Source organism: Mauremys reevesii, linkage group 2, assembly GCF_016161935.1.
Source record: "Mauremys reevesii isolate NIE-2019 linkage group 2, ASM1616193v1, whole genome shotgun sequence".
Classification (NCBI taxonomy): Eukaryota; Metazoa; Chordata; order Testudines; family Geoemydidae; genus Mauremys; species Mauremys reevesii.
Genome location: NC_052624.1, coordinates 145,365,019 through 145,384,314, shown reverse-complemented (window position 1 = coordinate 145,384,314; position 19,296 = coordinate 145,365,019). Strand labels below are relative to the sequence as shown.

General features: G+C 51.9%; 2 protein-coding genes across 2 annotated transcripts in view; one reads left to right on the top strand and one right to left on the bottom strand.

The window, feature by feature from the left end:
• C2H2orf68 (chromosome 2 C2orf68 homolog) lies at positions 1-4,241 on the bottom strand. The gene is made up of 4 exons (XM_039521703.1): positions 4,086-4,241; positions 3,166-3,281; positions 2,224-2,369; positions 1-1,222 (listed from the first exon to the last, which is right to left on the bottom strand). Exons 1-4 carry the CDS (start codon positions 4,199-4,201, stop codon positions 1,100-1,102), a joined length of 501 nt encoding a protein of 166 aa, XP_039377637.1. The 5' UTR covers positions 4,202-4,241; the 3' UTR covers positions 1-1,099.
• Positions 4,242-6,157: 1,916 nt separating this feature from the next.
• Positions 6,158-19,296, top strand: part of USP39 (ubiquitin specific peptidase 39) — a gene marked incomplete at its 5' end in the record, with an annotated part of 29,573 nt that continues 16,434 nt past the window's right edge. Inside the window, 9 exon segments of the mRNA XM_039522991.1 lie at positions 6,158-6,407; positions 6,410-6,526; positions 7,089-7,158; positions 8,102-8,196; positions 13,275-13,411; positions 15,285-15,437; positions 16,292-16,517; positions 17,475-17,552; positions 18,589-18,656. Coding sequence (XP_039378925.1) covers positions 6,158-6,407; positions 6,410-6,526; positions 7,089-7,158; positions 8,102-8,196; positions 13,275-13,411; positions 15,285-15,437; positions 16,292-16,517; positions 17,475-17,552; positions 18,589-18,656 — 1,194 coding nt within the window.

The window sequence follows — 19,296 nt, the reverse complement described above, 5'->3', positions numbered from 1 at the left end:
AATGCTCGTTACTACACACCCCAGTTCTGTTTTGTCAGGATGTTTATTGGTGCCGCGAGCACAGGGCCCTGCGGTCCTGGTGCCGAGAGCTCCCTGGGGCAGGCCTGGCTGACCATGGCACTGGAGCATGGGGCTCATTCATTTCTCCAGTGCCCCGGGGCCAACGGGCACTAGAGCCGAGACGCCTGACGCAGCCCGGCACCGAGGGGGCGGTTTCGCCATGCGTGTAGGGCAGATCCAATGGGGTTTGGCCGGTTCCCCCACTCAGGACACAGGGCGTCCCCTAAAGGGCTCAGTGGCACATTCCTGCCAGGGTGGGGGCATGGAGCTCATGGGAACCTCTCAGGGACCAGCCCAATCCCGGTGCCCTCTGGCCACCGCCGCAGTTGCCAGGTCCCGTGCTGTGTGCTGGCCAACAGCCTGGCACCTTCAACCAGCCACAGAGCTCCCTTAAACAAAACAGTCTGCCTGGGTGTGAGCCCCCCGCGGGAACTAAGCCAGAAGAGGGAGCAGCTCAGCCACCCATAGAATGGGGAATAGGGGACCCCAGAAGGTGGGAGTTGGGGGAATGGGGATGGGGGACCCTGGGGGCATGGAAGTCAGAGGGCAGGTTGACAGGGGAGCCAGGAGGAATGGGGACAGGGGGACTTTAGGGGGATGGGAGGCTGGGGATGGGTGGACCTTGAGGGGAGGGGGGCGGGGGGATCCTGGGGGAGGGGAGGCTGGAGGACCATAGGGGCAGAGTGGCTTCATGGGGCCTGTCAGCACCGGTGCACTCTCCAGGCATTACCAGGCTGGGCAAGACTCCTCCCCCACAGGCTGTGCCCAGGGCTTCATCTGCCCCAGTTCCCAGGACCCCCAGGCCGCCCCGCTCAGGATCTCAACCTAGCAGCCAGCTCCTCCTGGGGGCACCAGCGCTGGGCCCTGGCTGCTGGGGGTGGCTGGGAGCGGCAGAGAACAAACCTGCTCAGCAAGTCTGTGGGAGCTTGGGGCAGCTGGGTTCTCGCTCCCCGGGGTCACAGCTTCCAACCCCCCCAGCCAGGGTGCCGCAGCTCCCCCTCTGCACCCGGCTCCCCACCCAGCACAGCCACCACGGGCCTCAGCGCTTCGCCCGCCGCTTCCGCAGCTCCTCCTGCACCCGCTGCCTCAGGGCCTCACGTAGGGGCGGCTCCAGCGGGCTCCGGGCACAGACCTTCTCCGTCACCTCCTCAGGGCTGTCGTCCTGCAGCGAGAGGGGCAGGGCCCGTGATCAGCTCTGGAAACTCCTGCCACCCAGCTCCTGCATGCGCGAGCTCCCTGCACCACCCCCGGCAGCATGTGCCAGGGCTCCAGCATGCCCCAGCCCCCGCAGCTGGACAATCCCGTCACTCTGCGCCAGCTGCAGCCTCTGCCATGGGGTCTGCGGGCCCTGGCTCCTGTCTTTGGGAGGGGAGGGGTGCTGGGCCGGCAGCTGGCATGTGGAGGTGCCCTCTGCCCCTGGAGAGACGGGGGAGCAAGGTGAGAGGGCGAGAGATGGGGAGACACGAACGGGATAGAGGGACCGCACAGAACGCTAGGAGTGACAGCACCCCCTGCTGAGCCCCCTACCCTGCTCTCCACATCACAGGGCCCCATGTCAAGCAACTGCCCCACTCCCCAAACCACACCCCCACGCCGAGGCCCCCCTCCCCACACCATGCGCCCCTTGCTCCACTCCCCACAGCACAGAGCCCCCTGCCAAGTCCCCCGGCCCACTCCCCACACCATGGCACCCCCTGCTCCACTCCCCACACCACAGCGCCTCCTGCTGAGCCCCCCACCCTGCTACCCACAACACAGCGCCCCCTGCCAAGCCCCACATCTCCTCCTCACAGTACAGTCCACCCCACTCCACCCCCCTGCTGAGCCCCCCACCGATCTCCCCATAGCACAGCACCCTCTGCTCCAGTTCCCACAACACAGAGCCCCCTGTTGAGCCCTCGCCCTGCTCCCCACAGCACAGTGCCCCCTGCTCCACCCCCTACAGCACGGCGCCCCCTGCCAAACCCCATAACCCTCTTCCCCGAGCTGAGCCCCTGCCCTGCTCCCTGCAGCCCGGGCCCCTAACACCTCGCTCAGTCATTGGGGTCAGCACTGATCCGGGGGAGAGCGCTCCCTACTAGCTTCCACCCTCTCCTGCCAGGAGATCCCCTCCCTGCCGCCCTGTTCTCCTGCCACCCCCTGCCTGGTGTGCCAGGCACATACCTGGTGTACAATGACCGAGGTGACCTCGCCGCTGTCGGCCTCATACTCGAGGCAGAAGAGCTCTGTGCCGCGGGGGTCTGGCTCGGTGCTGGAGCTGCTCTCGCTAGACCCCTCGTACTCTAGGCTGCAGGCTGGGTCAGCTCGACCTGGGGAGCATAAAGGAGCCGATGAGGGGAGTGTGGCCAGGTGGTGCCTGCACCCACCCTGAGAACACAGGGCATGGGCGCAGCAGTCTGGAAATGGAGTCCTTGAACCTGGGACCGGGAATCCGTCAGATTTAAGGGGCGTTGATCTAATGCCCCTCAATCCCGACCTGCAGTCCCCAGCTAGCTCAGCCCTGGGCTCCCCACCCCACAGCCCTGCTGCTGCCCCTCAATCCCAACCTGCAGCCCCCTGCTAGCTCAGCCCTGGGCTCCCCACCAGCTTTGCCAGTGCCCCTGAATCCCGACCCGCAGCCCCTCAGAATCCTGCTAAGCAGAAGTAGCCAGTCGTGATCATCTTTGGACTGGGATGGGCACCAGTTAGGAGGCCCAGAGCCAGGTCCCGCGGGCGACCGTCACTTAGATTTGGACCCAGGGCTCCGGGCAAAGGGACCGCGTGGTTAAACCCCTGCTCTGCGGTGCTGCCAGTGACCAAGGAAAGGGCTGGGCATGCCAGGCCTGTACCCATCTGATCCCTCAGCCTGGCCACGGCCCAAACTTGGCTGGTCGGTCAGCTGCCCCTTGGAACTGCTGCCCGTCGCACCAAAGGTGCAGACACAGTGCTGGGGGGATCCTGGACTTGCCCCCACCAAACTCAATGACTTGGATCAGCACAGCAGCTAATAACGACTAGGCAGCCCCCACAACAAGGGCAGAGGGGGAGGAGTCCCCACTCAGCTGTACACATGCCCCATCCGCTCCCCAGTGGGAGCACAGAGAGCAGGGCGCCGGCTGTGCTCACTTCTCCGGCAGGGGTGGTACACCTGCTGGTCAGGTTTCCTGGGCCGGGGTGGGGTCGGCGTGTGCCTCTTCTTCACCTTCTCCTTGGCCTGCTTCATCTCCCGGTCGTAGTCGTCCCTGATGGGGAGGAGAGTGAGGCCTGGGGCTGCAGCTGGGAATGGGGCTGGGAGCCAGGACAGGCCTGCCTGGAGATGCCATTGATTCGCCACGCTTAGGGGGGGTGCACGTGGGGTGGGTTTGCATAGGCCGTGTGGCAGGGCGAGGAGCTGGTGCTGTGGGGGGTTTTATCTGCCCAATCTTACCCTGTTCTCCAGTGCCCTCCCCTTACAGGATATCTGCGGAGGGGGGTGGGGGATAGGCACCTACCCTTTTCGCCCGACTGGAGAGAGGCGTCCTGCTTGCTGTTTGCATTAGGAGTTGGGGTCCCGTTTCCCCCCAGCCCCCACGGCTGAACAGAGAACTGGCAGGGCTGGTACATAGATGCCATACCCGTGACCTGAATTGTGCCCAGGGTGGGAGCAGGCGTGACCTGGGAGGGGGTTGAATACCAGCCCCCCCAGCCGGGGTCTCCGAGCCCTGCATTCAGTGAGGGTCCAGCTCCCCCAACCCTTGCTGTCTGGGGCGGGGGGGATTTCTGCAGGGCTGGGAGCTCTCATGTGGGCGGGGGTTCCCTGGGGGCCAGGACCAGGAGTCCCAGCCGAGTGGGGGGTCCCGGGACGGGGTCAGGTACTGGGGGGGCTGCCCGCGCCCAGGATCCGGCACTTGGAGATCCGGGGGGCGGGGTCCGGGCCAGGTTCCGGGAGATCCGGGGTCCGGTCCCGGGGAGTTGGGGGGGCAGGGTCCGGTCCCGGGACGGAGATCCGGGGTCCGGTCCCGGGGAGTTGGGGGGCAGGGGCCGGTCCCGGGAGCCCGGGCCGGTACCTGGCGATCTGGTTCCGCCGGATGTGCCGCACGAAGCCGTGGCTCATGTCGAGCCGCCCCCCCGGCCGGCAGCCGCCCCAGGCCGGGCCCCGCTCCGCCTCCGGCCCCGCGTCCATCGGCCCCCGCCTCGCCCAGCGCCGGAGAGCGGCGGCGCCGGAGCCCTGAGACCCGCCCCCGGCCCCGCCCGGCCGAGCGCGGGGAGCCGCGAGAGACGGACTCAGACCCCAGCTCCCCCGCACCTGGTCAGCCCCCCTCCGGCCCCGGGGCCAGCCCCTCCAGACCGGGATCAGCCTCCCAGCCCCCGGTCCGGAGCCTCCCACCCTGGGACCAGCCCCCCGCGTCTCCCCAGGGCCGCCCCCTACCCGGGGTACGCACCTGCACCCCCCTGGAGCAGAGACCATTCACCCTCATCCCCATCTCTGTGTCTCCCCCATGGCCCCTACAACCCACCGCCACCCGGTACCTGTGCATTCACCCCCGCCCGTGCCTCGCACCCCCACACCGAGCTCTGCACAGTGCCCCCCACTTCTGAGTTCCCTTTGCACTGCCCCCGTCACTGGCGACAAATGAGGTGGGAGCGTTTGACACCCTGGGGTGAGACGCCACAGGGCAGAGCCGTGTGCCAGGCGGTCCGCGTTGGATATTGTATCTGCACAGAGGGAGGTTATGTCAGGGCAGGGCTGCCTTAACCCTGGGGGCTCATAGGTTCAGTTGCACCCCCAGAAATCAAGAGCGCCAACCCTCAGTGGTGCTCTAACCTGATCCCTCAGAGTTGGCCTGGCTGCCCCTCCATTGGTGGCACCGCCACCCTGTGCGCCAGATTGCAAAGCGGGGGGCCAGGCCCAGCCCAACAGCACAGAGCTGCTGCGCCAGGGTGCGTGTGGGGCAGACATAGCGCACCCGCGGAATTGGGAAGCTATGGCCACCCCTGCATAAAGGCAAATTCCTCTCAGAGCTTGTCTACACTCAACTGTAGCACTTCAGTGTAGACACTATCTACCCCACAGCAGGGGTTCTTCCATTAGTCACCTCCCTGTGGGGCAGCAGCTAGGTCCCCAGAAGAATTCTTCCGTCCACCTAGTGCTGTCTACACTGAGGGTTAGGTTGGCTTAAGTATGCCACTCGGCGGAGGGGGGGGGGGAAATGTGTGGATTTTTCACACCCTTGAGCGAAGTAGTTAAACCAATTTAATTGTCTAGTGTAGACCAGGCCTAAGTCAAAGCCTCTGGGTGTGAATGTAATGCCAATGCTAAACAATAATAGAATTGAGAGACAAGGTCGGGGAGGTAATATGTTTTATTGGACCAGCTTCTGCTGGTGAGAGAGACAAGCTTTTGAGCCACACCGAGCTCTTCTTCAGGACTGGGAAACCAACTCAGAGCATCACAAGGTGTTAACTGCTTATGCTAAAGAATCGGTTCCATCTTGTTTTTAGCTGTAATGCTGGAAGTGCCTTTCCCAGCCCTGCAGAAGAGCTTGGTGTAGCTTGAAAACTTGTCTCTGTCACAGAAGTTGGTCCAATAAAAGATATTGCCTCCCCCACCTCATGTCTCTAATCTCCTGGGGCTGACATGGCTGCAATGCCTATTGCTGTGTTGGCAATTTCAGGCCTTCATAAATCATGAGCTTGGCTTAACAATCATGAAATTTTAAAATCAGTAACTGCTGCGGTTAGTCTCCTTGGCCTTGTGGCTTGTTAGGCCTTGGGATTCACATTTTCCGGCTTTCTCCCCACACACAAGGTCTAGAAACCAACGTGCTTCCCATGAGAGCCCAGATCCTCACCCCGTCACTGGACTCCAGGAGCTGGGGCTTTAGAAGACATGCCAGGGGCAGGGCAAGGCGCAGCAGCACAGACACGAGACACCAGCCCCCTGCGGGGCAGAGCGAGGCCGCACAGCCCCAAGCTGCCATTGCCAATGATAGCTGCATAAAGGGGAGACTGTCTCTTTAAATAGGAACTCCGAGAAGAGCAGCGGTCGGCCCATCCCACAAACACTGGCCGGAGAACAACCAATGCGCATGCGCGACGGAACGGGTGGCGCCGTAAGAGTGCGCAGGCGACAAACTGATTCTCGCGCCTCCCTTTGGACGGGTGTGCGCATGCGTCTGCTACTGCACATGCGTGTGGGGAAGGGTACAGGCGCCGCTGGCCTGTGTACGCGCATGCGTCTGTCGCCCCGCGCGTGCGCAGTAGCGGCTGGACGCGGCCCGGGATGTCCGGCCGGGTGAAGCGGGAGCGGGAGCCCCGGGCGTCCCCGCGGAGCTCGGCCTCGGGCCGGGTGAAGCGGGAGCCGGCGGGGTCGCGCGGCTCCTCCCGAGGAAGCGCGAGGCGGAGCCCGAGCGGGTCCGGGTGAAGCGCGAGCCCGAGGACGGGCCGCCCCGGGCCAAGCGGGAGCGCGAGGCCGAGGAGGAGCCGGAGCCGGAGCCGGAGCCGACAGGTGGCGGCGGGCGCGGGGGCGGGTCAGTGCTGGGCACCCCGCGGCCCCCGGCCGGGCGCGGGGCAGCGAGCAGCCGACGTCGCCTTGGTGCCGGGTGTCCGAGCTGGGTTCTGCTCTAGCCCGCGCCAGATCCTTCCCCACGCTGGGGCTTCTGTGTCCCCGGGGCTGAGCTGGGGCTGGTGATTCTCGCCTCGCTTTGCCGTCCCAGGTGCGAGGTTCTGGGTAGGAGGTTTGATGTTAGGCGGAGGTACTGTAACCGCGTGAGGAACAAGGGGGGAGGTCGTTACTCAAGCTAGTTCTCACCCCAGTTCAGGTTCTCTAGTCAGTGTAACTAGTGCTGTCATGTGGGCAGCCCTTACAGAGTACGAAGTGCTGGTGTCATGCTCCCAGCAGCCTGCCTGGGTTATTTTCTCCTGAGGAAATGCCATGTGGATCTGGGGTTTTGGTTTCTGAAGTGTTGCTTTTCAGTGGCAGGTACCACTCAGGAAAACTGTTAATTCCTTAGCCCCTGGGAGTGATGCTTGAGTTGTTTCTAATCCATTTGTGTGGGTCTTTGTTCCAGTGAGATATGGCCGATTTGACCCCGAGGACCGGCGCAGCAGACACTGCCCATACCTGGACACTATTAACAGGTCAGCATAGAGACAAAGCAAATACTTGTAACACAGGGCATGGCAGAGCAGTAGTGGCCTAGTACAGTGGTTCTTCTTGACCAGCAGTCTGATTGGTCTTGCATACTCTAGCTTTCACCTCACTTAAAAACTATTTGCTTACAAAATCAGACATAAAAATACAGCAGTGTCACAGCACACTAGTACTGAAAAATTGCTGACTTTCTCATGATTAAATCAATTGTAATTTAAATACTGAACTTTACTTTTCAGTGTGTAGTATATAGAGCAGTACAAACAAGTCATTGTTTGAAATTTTAGTTTGTACTGACTTTGCTAGTGCTTTTTATGTAGCCCATTGTAAAACTAGGAAAATATCTAGATGAGTTGATGTACCCCCTGGAAGACCTCTGCGTACCCATTGGCCTAGCTCTTTGTGGGTACTAGATACACTAACAGACATTTATAGATTAGGGCCTAATACATAAATGTCTGTGAGTGTATCTAGTGGCCACAAAGAACCACAACTGTTTTCTGGAATAACAGTCTCTGCTCAGGACTGGAATAATAGCTGTTGCTACAGGGCAGGGGTGAGCTGCATCCGCAAAGGGTGATCAATGCCAGCAGGAGCAGCAGGACTGGAATGGCAAGGGATGATACACGTCAGGATTGAGATGCAGCTCTGATTTTTAAAATGATGTGAGATCTTAGTTCCTGTGAGATCCCAGAACCAGGAGGAAGGGGCTCTCTCATATTTGAGGTACTGTCACGTGCAGTGTGGTACCAAGCAGCCTTCCAGTACTGTAGTGTGGGTCACACATGATAATTTTTCTGTTGACCTTGGTTCTCTTGAGCTCTGTCAGATTCATGAGAACGTAGGACTGCAGGGGACCCAATGGTAGGCAATATTTGTCTGACTGTTTAAGGGTAGCTCTGCTAACTTGCTATTAACCTGCCATTTCAGGAGTGTTCTGGATTTTGACTTTGAGAAGCTGTGCTCCATCTCACTCTCGCATATAAACGTCTATGCTTGCCTGGTGTGTGGGAAGTACTTCCAGGGTGAGTTCACTGCTGTGCTGCATACCTGCGTCTGCAGCAAACAGAAGCACTGAATGGGGGTGTTACCCTGGCTAGTTGAACACTTCGGGGGTTCACTTAAAGAGAAGGATATTCCATTTGTCTTAAGTGACAATTGTCTTTCACCTTTTCCTGCGGGCCCTGAATTTCTAAAGCTATTTTAACTTCAAATTACTGTCAGAACGTGGCAGGCCCTTTTCTTAACCATTGCTGTGGCTTGTGCAGGGGACATAGCAAGTGTGGGTGGCTGGAGGTCAGTTCTGCATGAATATATTGCTCTGTTCTATGGTTCCTTCTTTGCAAAGTCCCCTTGAAATCAACATGGCCAGTGGCTTATTTCATTTTAGTGAAGGCATGTGCAGTTTAAAAGAAAATATTGTGGTAAGTAACTGAATGTGGGGAACTAATTGTCAGTGTTGGGCAACAAGGCTCCCATTTTAACATTAGCAGGAATCCTGTGACTGGATCCCAGGGTTCTCATAGCTAAATCCCACCCTGCCTTTATGGAAATCTATCTCCTGAGCATGTGAAGCTGTTTTAACATTATTTTTCTTCAAAATACCCCCCCAAAAATCCCAGTTTCCCCTGAGGCCTCTTCCCAGGTGTGCTAGATGCTCAGCAAAAGGGCCTAAAACTAGAGGATTCTAGCGCAAGAGAAGGCAACCGATGGCACGTGTGCCGAAGGCGGCATGTGAGCTGATTTTCAGTGGCACTCACGCTGCCCGGGTCCTGGCCACCGGTCCAGGGGGCTCTGCATTTTAATTTAATTTTAAATGAAGCTTCTTAAACATTTTAAAAACCTTATTTACTTTACATACAACAATAGTTTAGTTATATATTATAGACTTATAGAAAGAGACCTTCTAAAAACATTCAAATGTATTACTGGCATGCGAAACCTTAAATCAGAGTGAATAAATGAAGACTCGGCCCACCACTTTTGAAAGGTTGCCGACCCCTGTTCTAGTGTATTCCTCCAGAATAAAATTAACAATGAGGGTGGGGTGTGGAGGTCTCTGTGATTCTCCTTTGGATTTGTAAGCTTGTCTTGATCTGTAAAGCACCATGATGCGATATAGCAATTTCCCCACCATCCTGTGGCACCTCTCTGCCTGAGGAAGGCTACATGTTGCTTTCCCAGAGTTCACTGTTGCCTTTGCTAGTCTGCAAGACTCATTCACTTGTTCCTGTCTCCAAAGGGCTGAGCAATCTTCCTCTAGAGCAGTGTTTCCCAAAGTGTGGTACGCGTACCCCTGGTGGTATGTGAAAGGGTTTCATGGGGTATGCGGCAGAATTTTTTATTTTACTTTATCATATTTTTTTTTAGCAGCAGAAAACAATTCACTAAAATGTAATATATAAGAATGGTGTACACTTATACAGTAGAAATACACAGGTTTACATTGAAACTAATATGATAACGCGTTCAGTAACATCTAATAGCACATCAGAGCTGACGCAAACCACATGTGCGCGTTACCATGGCTCGGGCAATAACTATTAGTAGTAATCTAAAGATCGTAGCAAGTACATACTTGGTGTGTATCAATATACAAAATTTCTCTTTTTGTTAAACCCATTTACAATGGATCGCTGGCTAAAAACAGGAAGTTTGAAATGTACAAAAGAAAATTATGAAGGAAATACGAATGTTAGTGATAATTATGCTGAAAAATGCAGTGATATGGCTACGTCAAACAATTGTGATGACAAAATTAGTGAACCGTATGAACCCTCTTAAGTTTATCGAACATATCAGCTGCAAAGAAAATGAAAAAAGCCCGCAAATATGTTGAAAAATATCTTAAACTGGGATTTTTGTGGACTGGCGATGAGGTGGAGCCTGTTCCACTGTGTGATTTGTTACGAGACTCTCACAAATGAAAGTATGAAACCATCCAACCTAAAACGCCGTTTCGATAGCAAACAAAGAATATGAGGGAAAACCTGTAGAATTCTTCAAAAATAGGCACAAATCTCCAGAAGTCCCAGAAAACAATTCATAATGTGACGGGAGGTGAAAATATGAAAGCTTTGGAAGCTTCATGTAGTTGGCGTACTTAATTGCAAAGTCTGGAGCTGCTTGGTGAGACGTTAGTAAAACCTGCAGCCAAAGTAATGGTGCAAGTGATGATTGGAGACAAGGCTAGCAAAGCTATAGATTGAAGCTATCTGTTCATTGTAGAATCACAGATATGGCCGAAAATGTAAATCAGCAATTATTGTCAAGAGTACAAAAGAGTTGCTACTATGCACTGCAAGCTGTGGCAAATTGCCAGCACTGTTATGATGGGTCTCGCGCTTTCTCTTCTTTGGGTGGGGGGGTTTCAGGGCGCCATTTCTTGCCCCTGAATTGGAATATTAACTGCCCCACTAGTGTCCTAGAGGAGGGGAGTGGAGAGAGAGGGACCTGGGCCCGCCCTCTATTCCAGGTCCCAGCCCAGGGGCCCTGAGGATAGTGGTAAACCACTTGAACTGATGGTTCCTTCCCCTGGGCTACTTCCCTCTCCTCCCCTTCAGCTTGTGGGGGCTTCCTGCCCTCCCTCTGTACAAGCCAGGTGCCCCTTTACCTAGGGTCTTGGACTTCTTAGCCTACTGCAGCACTTCTCCAAACTTTCCTCTGCTTCCCTTCAAACTGTTCTCTGCTCCAACACCAATCCTTTCTGCTCCAACTCCCACACTGTCTGATTGAAGCAGGGTTTTTTATCATGTGACTGACTTCAGGTGCTCTAATTGGCTTCAGGTGCTCTAATTAAACTATAGCAAACTTTCTTCCCCTTACAGGGAATAAGGCTCCCTACTAACCCTCTCCTGCTGCGCTCTGGCCATGCTGTATCACAAAGCTGATATTGTGAATTTGTTTGTCAGATACAAGCTGAATAATTAAGTCCATGATGATATTTTGTTCTGCCAACCTATGCCAACACATACAACTGGAGAAGCTATTTTTTTAAAGTTATTGATGACTTTATCAAAAACAATGACTTGGATTGGAGTCATTGTGTTGGAATAAGCACGGATGGTGCCAGAGCCGTGATTGGTTCGAATAAAGGAGTTGTTGCATGCATTCAGGCTGTTGTGCCAGAAGCAAAATCGCCTCATTGTTGCATTCACAGGGAAACACTCGCCACCCAGAACATGCAGGCAGATCTAAAGCAAGTACTGGATGAAGCTGTGAAAATAATCAATTTTGTGAAAGGCTGCCCTCTGAATGCTTGGCCGTTTTCTCAGCTATGTGATGAGATGGGCAGTGATTACACACAACTCCTATTTCACACTGAAGTGCGTTGGTTTTCGCGTGGAAAAGTTCTGAATCGCCTGTTGGAGCTGTGAGAAGAACTGCAAGTTTCTTTAGATGAAACCTTTAACCCCTGCGAGACCGTATACATGACTGGAAATGGCTATGCAAACTAGCATATATTGCAGATACCTTTGCTCATTTAAACAACCTCAATCTATCCTTGCAAGGGAAACTCATATCCATATTCCATGTTCAAGACAAAGTGAGCGCCATGGTCGCAAAATTGAAACTGTGGCATAAACGTCTTAGTCGTCATGAACTGGATTCCTTTCCATCTCTTCATGACTTAGTAATAAATTCGACTAACGAACTTGATAGTGATGTGTTGCAAACCATGAAGCAGCATTTGGAAAGCTTTCAGAAAAATCTTCGTTAAGTATTTCCCTGAACCGGACGGCACTTTTGAATGAATAAGGAACCCTTTTATCATCAATGTTCAAACATTGCCAAATAACCTCTCTGCTTCAGAAGAACAACAGATCTTGGAGCTGGCTTCAGATAGCTTCCTGAAAACAAAATTTGAGCAAAATACACTGACGTCATTTTGGTTGGGGGTTATCTCTGAATATCCAGCTCTATCGGACAAAGCTGTCAAGTATCTTCTGCCTTTTCCCACCTCGTATTTGTGCGAGATCGGATTCTCTGTGCTGCTTGGCATCAAAACAAACAACCGAAATCGTCTTATTGACGTGGAGCCCCATCTTCGTCTTAAGATCACAAACATGGAGCCAGATATCCCTGTGATAGTGTCTGGTCAAAAGCAGTTCCATCCCTCGCACTGAATAGTTTGGTTTGTACTTAAAATTTTTAAATACTGAAATAGTAAGTATTAAAACTAGTGCTTTCTTCACTAACCTAACCAAACCAAACCAAACCAGCGTATTTTAATTTCAGAATGATATGAGTATCAGAGGGGTAGCTGTGTTAGTTTGGATCTGTAAGAGCAGCAAAGAGATCTGTGGCACCTTATAGACTAACTGACGTATTGGAGCAAAAGCTTTTGTGGGTGAATACTCACTTCGTTGGATGCATGATGCATGAATGATACGAATTCACCATATATTATATTGATATAATATAATTAATTACACGCTGTTCTGCCAGACTTTTGATTCGCTTCTATTATTTTAATTATTTCTAGTACTATTTCTATATGTAACTATTATTTCTATTAAAAGTTTTGTTTCAGCTGTATGTAATATAATTTTGTATTTATTTCTAATAAACATTTAATCCAGAATTAAACGAATTAGGAGTGTGTTATAAAAATGTGACTACTAACCCCCCCCCCCCCCCGCCTCCCAATTATCTTTACCGGAGAAGGGGTTCGCCGGTAAGACAAATGTCTCAAAAGGGGTACGCAACTGTTGTAAGTTTGGGAAACACTGCTCTAGAGCACAGCAGCCTCGCTGGGGAGGGAGTGGACTGAGGTGAGGTGTCGCTCGCAATGCACCGTGTTGCACCTCTGGAGTGGAGATATCATTAAAACAATTCCTGCAGTCCATGCTGCTGCTCAGCACTTGCAGAAGGCAACATTTTTCTCTTAACAGTTCATGTAGTTTCCTGAACATACCCAGTGATGGACAAAACCAAATACCGCTCAAGGTATAGAGAGCAGACCCTGGAAATTCTGTTTGTCCAGCTCGTCCGTTGCCTTTGCAGTGAAGTTTAAGCCATTAGACATCTAGTTCATGCTGTCCCTTTGGCTTTTGTTGCTGCGCTCTGTGTTCCTGACCTGCCTTTTTTGTCCCTTCTGCAGGCCGTGGGTTGAAGTCTCATGCTTACATTCACAGCGTACAGTTCAGCCATCACGTCTTTCTGAACCTCCACACCCTCAAGTTCTACTGTCTGCCAGACAACTACGAGATCATTGACTCCTCGCTGGAGGACATCACTGTACGTTGCCTTCTGGAGCTTTGCTGTCAGTAGTGCCTGGGCAGTGGGGAGGGGAGAGGAGGGAGGTGGCTCCCTCTTCTCACATTGGAGGGCATAAGAATGTGCTCTTCCAGGATACAGTACAGTTTGTACCTGCATGGGCAAACTGTCTGTTGTGTCATATGGTCCAGATACACACCTGCCCAATGATCTCCATGGGGACAGGATAGACTTGGTCAGACCAGAAGCCGGTGGAATTGCTCCTGTAACTCACTGCAGAGAGGCCTGTGTGTTTGGGATAGAAAGGCCTGAGTTAGACGGTTATTTGTGATGCCATATGCAGAGTACGGGCTGGATACATGTGTCCGCAGGCCCAGGTGTTTTTGCAGTAGAAAGGAGCAGTCTGCAAAAGGCATTAGCAGAATATTGTGGGAATTAGGGGCAGAGTGGTTACGAATGAAGCATTATCGGGAGAGGAAGGATCGGGTAGTGGCTAGGCCATTATCCAGAGACTCAGGTTCAATTCCTGCCTCAGACTCCCTGTATGACTTGGTCGGTCACTGAATTTCTCTGTGCCTTGGTCCCCATCTGTAGCTTAACCTAGCCCTGGTCCTTCGCTTTCATGTGGCACTGCTGCTGATCCCTGTCAGACCCCTTCACCCCTCTGCAGTTTTTTTGTAGCTGTCCATGTTTCTACGGCTGGTCCAGAGCTGTGCCTGCACAGCCTCTTTTCCCCGTGGGCCCAGGAGATTCAATACCTCCTGCCTGCTCCAGGAAGGAGTGTGTCTAGAGCGTGTAACCGGCATGGTCGGTTGGGCAGCTGCACACAACAAGGCAGAGCTGCTAGGTGTGCTCACCAAGCCAGGCAGTCATGGGAAAGCATTTTGAAAATGGGTAGGGTGTTTTAATGGCGGTGTGGCTCCCGGTTTCCGTGACTCCTGGGCAGTGAAGTTCACCATTGTGACTAGAGCGGTCACTTGTCAGGCATTGTGGGATAGCTGCTGGAGGACTGTCGGCACAGTGTCTACACTTGCACTGTTTCAGCCTCTGTAGGTTGACCATGGTTCAACACCATTCGAGGAGGTGGCTTTACTGCATCTCTGTAACACGGTGCTTACATTGTTGGGAGTCAAATCTGAATGTAGACACTTGCATAAATAGGTCGATGCAAGGTGGCATACATCGGTATAACTTTAGAGGGGAAGTCGGTAGGTATTTAAGTTTTCATATCTGAAGATGCTGACCATCCTAATTGTCCAGTGTGATCTGCCCCATGAGTCCCTAGGCCATACAGATGTAGCATGGGCTTTTCAGTGTTGGGTACGTGTCTTTTCATGCCAGGGTACTGGTGATGTTCTAGGGGCACTTTGAGCTTACAGATATCTTTACTTCAGTTACTGGGAGGACCTTGCATTCTTCACACTGAATTTTAAAAGTACAGATTTTCTCACGCTGTTTATTTCCTTTCTTGCATTTTTCTTGCGTGGCCAGTGCAAATCAATGGAATCTGTTCCACTTCTGTTTATCATCAGCTTCCCTTTAGACACTGTTGCCCTAATGTTTGTGCTGTAAATGCTTTTGGGCATCTATATTGTTTAAAAGCTGTTTCCAGTGAAATTTAAAAGACATGAGGAAACTCATGTTGGTCTTACATTTTGTTAAAACCTTATTTTTTTTCACAATCTTAATTCTGATCACTTAGAATTGTGTGCCCCTTTCAAGTGATAAATTAGTTGGAATATGCTTCCCACGCAGTAAACCTGCCCTGGAAAAATCACCCAGTGATAAATATGGAACATGGTGCTGGAATTCAGATCCCAGGAGCTGATGTAAAGAAGCTCTTAATTCTAAAGATGACTTTTAATTCTAAAGGCTTGCTGCCTTTCTCTTTCAGTACGTGTTGAAGCCCACTTTCACCAAGCAGCAAATCATCAATTTGGACAAACAAGCCAAACTTTCGCGGGCATATGATGGCACCACTTACCTGCCTGGCATTGTGGGACTGAACAACATCAAGGCCAATGACTATGCCAATGCAGTACTCCAGGTACAATAGTGGTAGTCATGCAATCTCTGGGGAGAAGCGTAAAGAGTGGGCAAACTGTGTGCATTCCCCCCTGCCCCCAGAGGTTCTGCCTTTCAGACCCACCCTCCCTCGGGATGAGTGGAATGATGTGGCCACGTTTCTTGGCTCAAGATGGACTGCTGATTGCATGCTGGGATTTGTAGTCTCTTTGGCCTGCACTCTGTGCTCAAGATGAGTGACTGCAGCTTGCTCCATTGTAAGCTGGTTGGACTCTTTCTCTAGGTTGGGCAAAAATTGGGTCTCTTAGATTTAAAACTGTTGTTTAGTTAATTGCTGGGGAATTCCCACATGCAAAGTTAACTTAACGTGGGCCACACCAGTGTGTGACTGGAGAGCGTTGTACCTGCATGTCTGCTGGCATGGGGCCATGCTTTTACAATAATTGCAAGGGGCTTTTCTTCCCTTTTAATTTAACTGTATCATCACAGATACTGAAATTAATAAATTATTCCTACAACAAAATATGGAAAAAAGATCAGCAACATCCTATTTATTTGTTCTCCAAAGTTACCATTGATCTAGGTCCCTGTATATAGAGCCAGAATATTAACTTATCTTGCATGAGAATTTGAATCTCTGCAGATTTTCTCTGCCCCTTATCCTTGTGTCCTGTGGGGGAGTATAAGGGAATCCTTCACCTGCATCATGTTTCCACAGGAAGCACAATCAGTTTATCGGCTTGTACTTAATTAGTCTTCAATTGCTTGGAATCAAATCAGGCTGGAGGTTGGGAGAGCTCTGAACCTGCTGCCTGCCAGTGGGCGTATTGGGCTGAGTGATCGCTTTGCCACTGACCTTTGAATGTCTGTGCCCAGGCCCTGTCTAACGTCCCACCTCTGCGGAACTACTTCCTGGAGGAGGAGAACTACAAGAACATCAAGCGCCCACCGGGGGACATCATGTTCCTGCTCGTTCAGAGGTTTGGAGAGCTGATGAGGAAGCTGTGGAACCCCCGAAATTTCAAGGCTCACGTCTCTCCCCATGAAATGCTGCAGGCTGTGGTCCTGTGCAGTAAGAAGACCTTCCAGATTACCAAGCAAGGTGAGACCAAGGGGAGATCTTTAGCAGGCTCTTTTCTTTCAGCCGTGCAGCAGAGCCCTAAAACATGGTGGCCTGGAGCATCAGTTTGCACACTGGGAGGGTGGGTTGCACTGGGAAGGGGATTTCATGCATTATCTGCAGTGTGACACTGCAGAGGGGAAAGCGGAGATCATGCTCACGCTAGTCTGAGGTCCTGGGTGGTCTGTGTGTGTGTCTGGGTCATGGTGAGAACAATGCTAGATCAACGGGCCTGCGATGGACGAGAGACCCAAGTTCTTGCAAAACTGCAGGGCTGAAAATGAACGCGTTTTACCACTTGCAATCCGCTCTTCCTGCCTTGTATAAAGCATTCGTTCCTAGCCTTCAAGGTCTGTGAAGCAATGGACTTTAAGACACATTTTGATTTTCAATTTGGATTTCCTCTGCTTGGATTCTAATGTGATTCTCTTCTGAGTGTGAAATTGACATTCTGTGCCATCTGAATGCTGAGAGTAGCCACCTCTGTGACACTCCCAGCCCCAACTGCGCCAGGGTATTTACGTGTACTGCAATAGCACCTAAGTCATGGACCAGTCCTCCTCCATCCGAGATGCTGTGCAGACATAGAACAAAAAGATGGTCCCTGCCCACAAAGGCCTTACAAATAAGTATGGGACAGGAGACAGCAGGTGGGTACAGGCAGACAGGGAAGCATGAGGAAACTGTGAGATAATACAGACCAGCATGATAGGCCGTGGTCAGGGCACAGCAGGTTCCTTATGGAGCAGCAGTAGGAGGTTGAACCAGCAGAGAATTAAATACTTTTCATTGTGATTGCCATCATGAGGTGCCAGATGACAGGCTGGGGGTGGGGGGGAGGAGTTTAACTCACTGGCTCTGTGTAAACTCCTTCAGTGTTGGTTTCCTCTCTTGCTTTATTGCCCTGACTCATTTTCCTCAATGTCTCCCTGTCTTCAGGTGATGGCGTTGACTTCCTCTCCTGGTTTCTAAATGCCTTGCACTCTGCTCTTGGCGGGACAAAGAAGAAGAAAAAGAGTAAGTTGGGGAAATGATGGTGTTTCTGTGGCTGCTGCTTGTTTAACGGATGTTAATTCATGTTTGGCCTAGCGTGTACTGATGTGGAGTCTCTGGAGAATAGGTGTCCACCAAGTTAACCATTTTAGTTTGCTTGTTAAAAAGGAAAAAAGAAAAATAAATCTCTCCCTCCCCCACCCCCGCAATTCCATCCTAAGATACTTGGTTTGTTTCAGAGGCAAGTGAGTTTCCTGTGCACTCCCAATGCTTGTTTCAAACAGCAGCCACAATGTAAAAGGAGAGGAGATATTGTCATATATTCACAAGTTAATTGGAATATTTATAATTGTAAAGAGTCCGAAATGAGCCAGGTTTTCAAAAATAAGAAGACAACTTTGAAGTAACTAAATCAAGACAATAAAAATCACATCTGTGGTAACTAAGTGGGGTTTCTAGCACATCCTCTTTCCTCAGACTTTGTATTCAATACCCCCCACCCCCGCACCAGCCCACACAAAACTCCTACCAGAGCAAAGACTTCCTCAGCTTGACCCTTTGTCTCATCTCTCCAGGTTAGGATTCCTCCCACTTCAGATGGAGCTGCTGAGCTCTTAACCCTAGTTAAATCACCTTTTCCCCATACAGATTCCAACTGCAGGTGCTAGTTTCTTTACTTCAGAGTCCTAAAGTAATCTTGGTGATTTCAGCAGTGCAGCCAGTGGATCATCCATGGCACCTGTCTGTTAGCCACACGCTCCCTCAGTATTCTGTTCCCTAAATGTTCAGTACAGTGTAACAGTCAAGGCAAGAAACCCATGACAAGAAAACCATGTCCAACAATCTGTTTCCTGTGCAGCTCTTGTACATTTCACATGTTCCTCTGAACATGCTGTTTCTGAATGTGCTTGGCATAGGAGGTTCCTGTCTTGGGAACTTGCACTGCCCCAGCAACTGGGATGCTCCACAAATGGCTTTCACACCAGAGCCTTCTCTTCAGAGCTCTACTTGGTCACTGGTAACAGTTCTTTGCTCTGTCTGTGTGTGTGTGTTTTCACAGCCATTGTGACCGACGTGTTCCAAGGCTCCATGCGGATCTTTACCAAAAAGCTTCCACACCCTGACCTGGTGAGTTCACTTGGCCCCGACCTCTCTGGGTTTCTGCCCATCCTTCACACTTGGAACGTCCAGGAGCAGCGGATCCCATGGTTGCACTGGGGGATGGGGGGAGTGCCACACGTGCACACCCCAGCGGGCCTGTTGCAGTACAGTTCCTGGGTGTTACTGCTTGTGACTGGGGTCCCAGTGCGGGCCAGCTGTGGCCACTCAATTAGGGTGAACTGCAAAGAATGGGGCAGACAATCCCCATAAAGCTGGTGGATATTCCAATACTTAGATTCACAAAGCCAGCATAAAACAGCTTCTTTATTACCTTACTGGTTACTTAGCTGTCCAAACAACACAGTTCCCTTAAAGTGATCCAGCCTCAGGCCTCAATCCAGGCACTCACATCAAATATGATGAAAATTTCTTCAAATCTTATTTCATCCATATAAAAGAAAAGGTTCTACCAATCCCAAAGGATCGGACACATTGCCTCCCAGGTTATTCAATGTTTCAGATCTTACCCAAATACACGCTACAGCCAATTCTTATTAACTAAACTAAAATTTATTAAAAAACAAGAGAGTATGGTTAAAAGATCAATATGCATACAGACATGAGTTCAGTTCACTGAGGCGCAGATTCATAGCGGAGATGGTGAGCT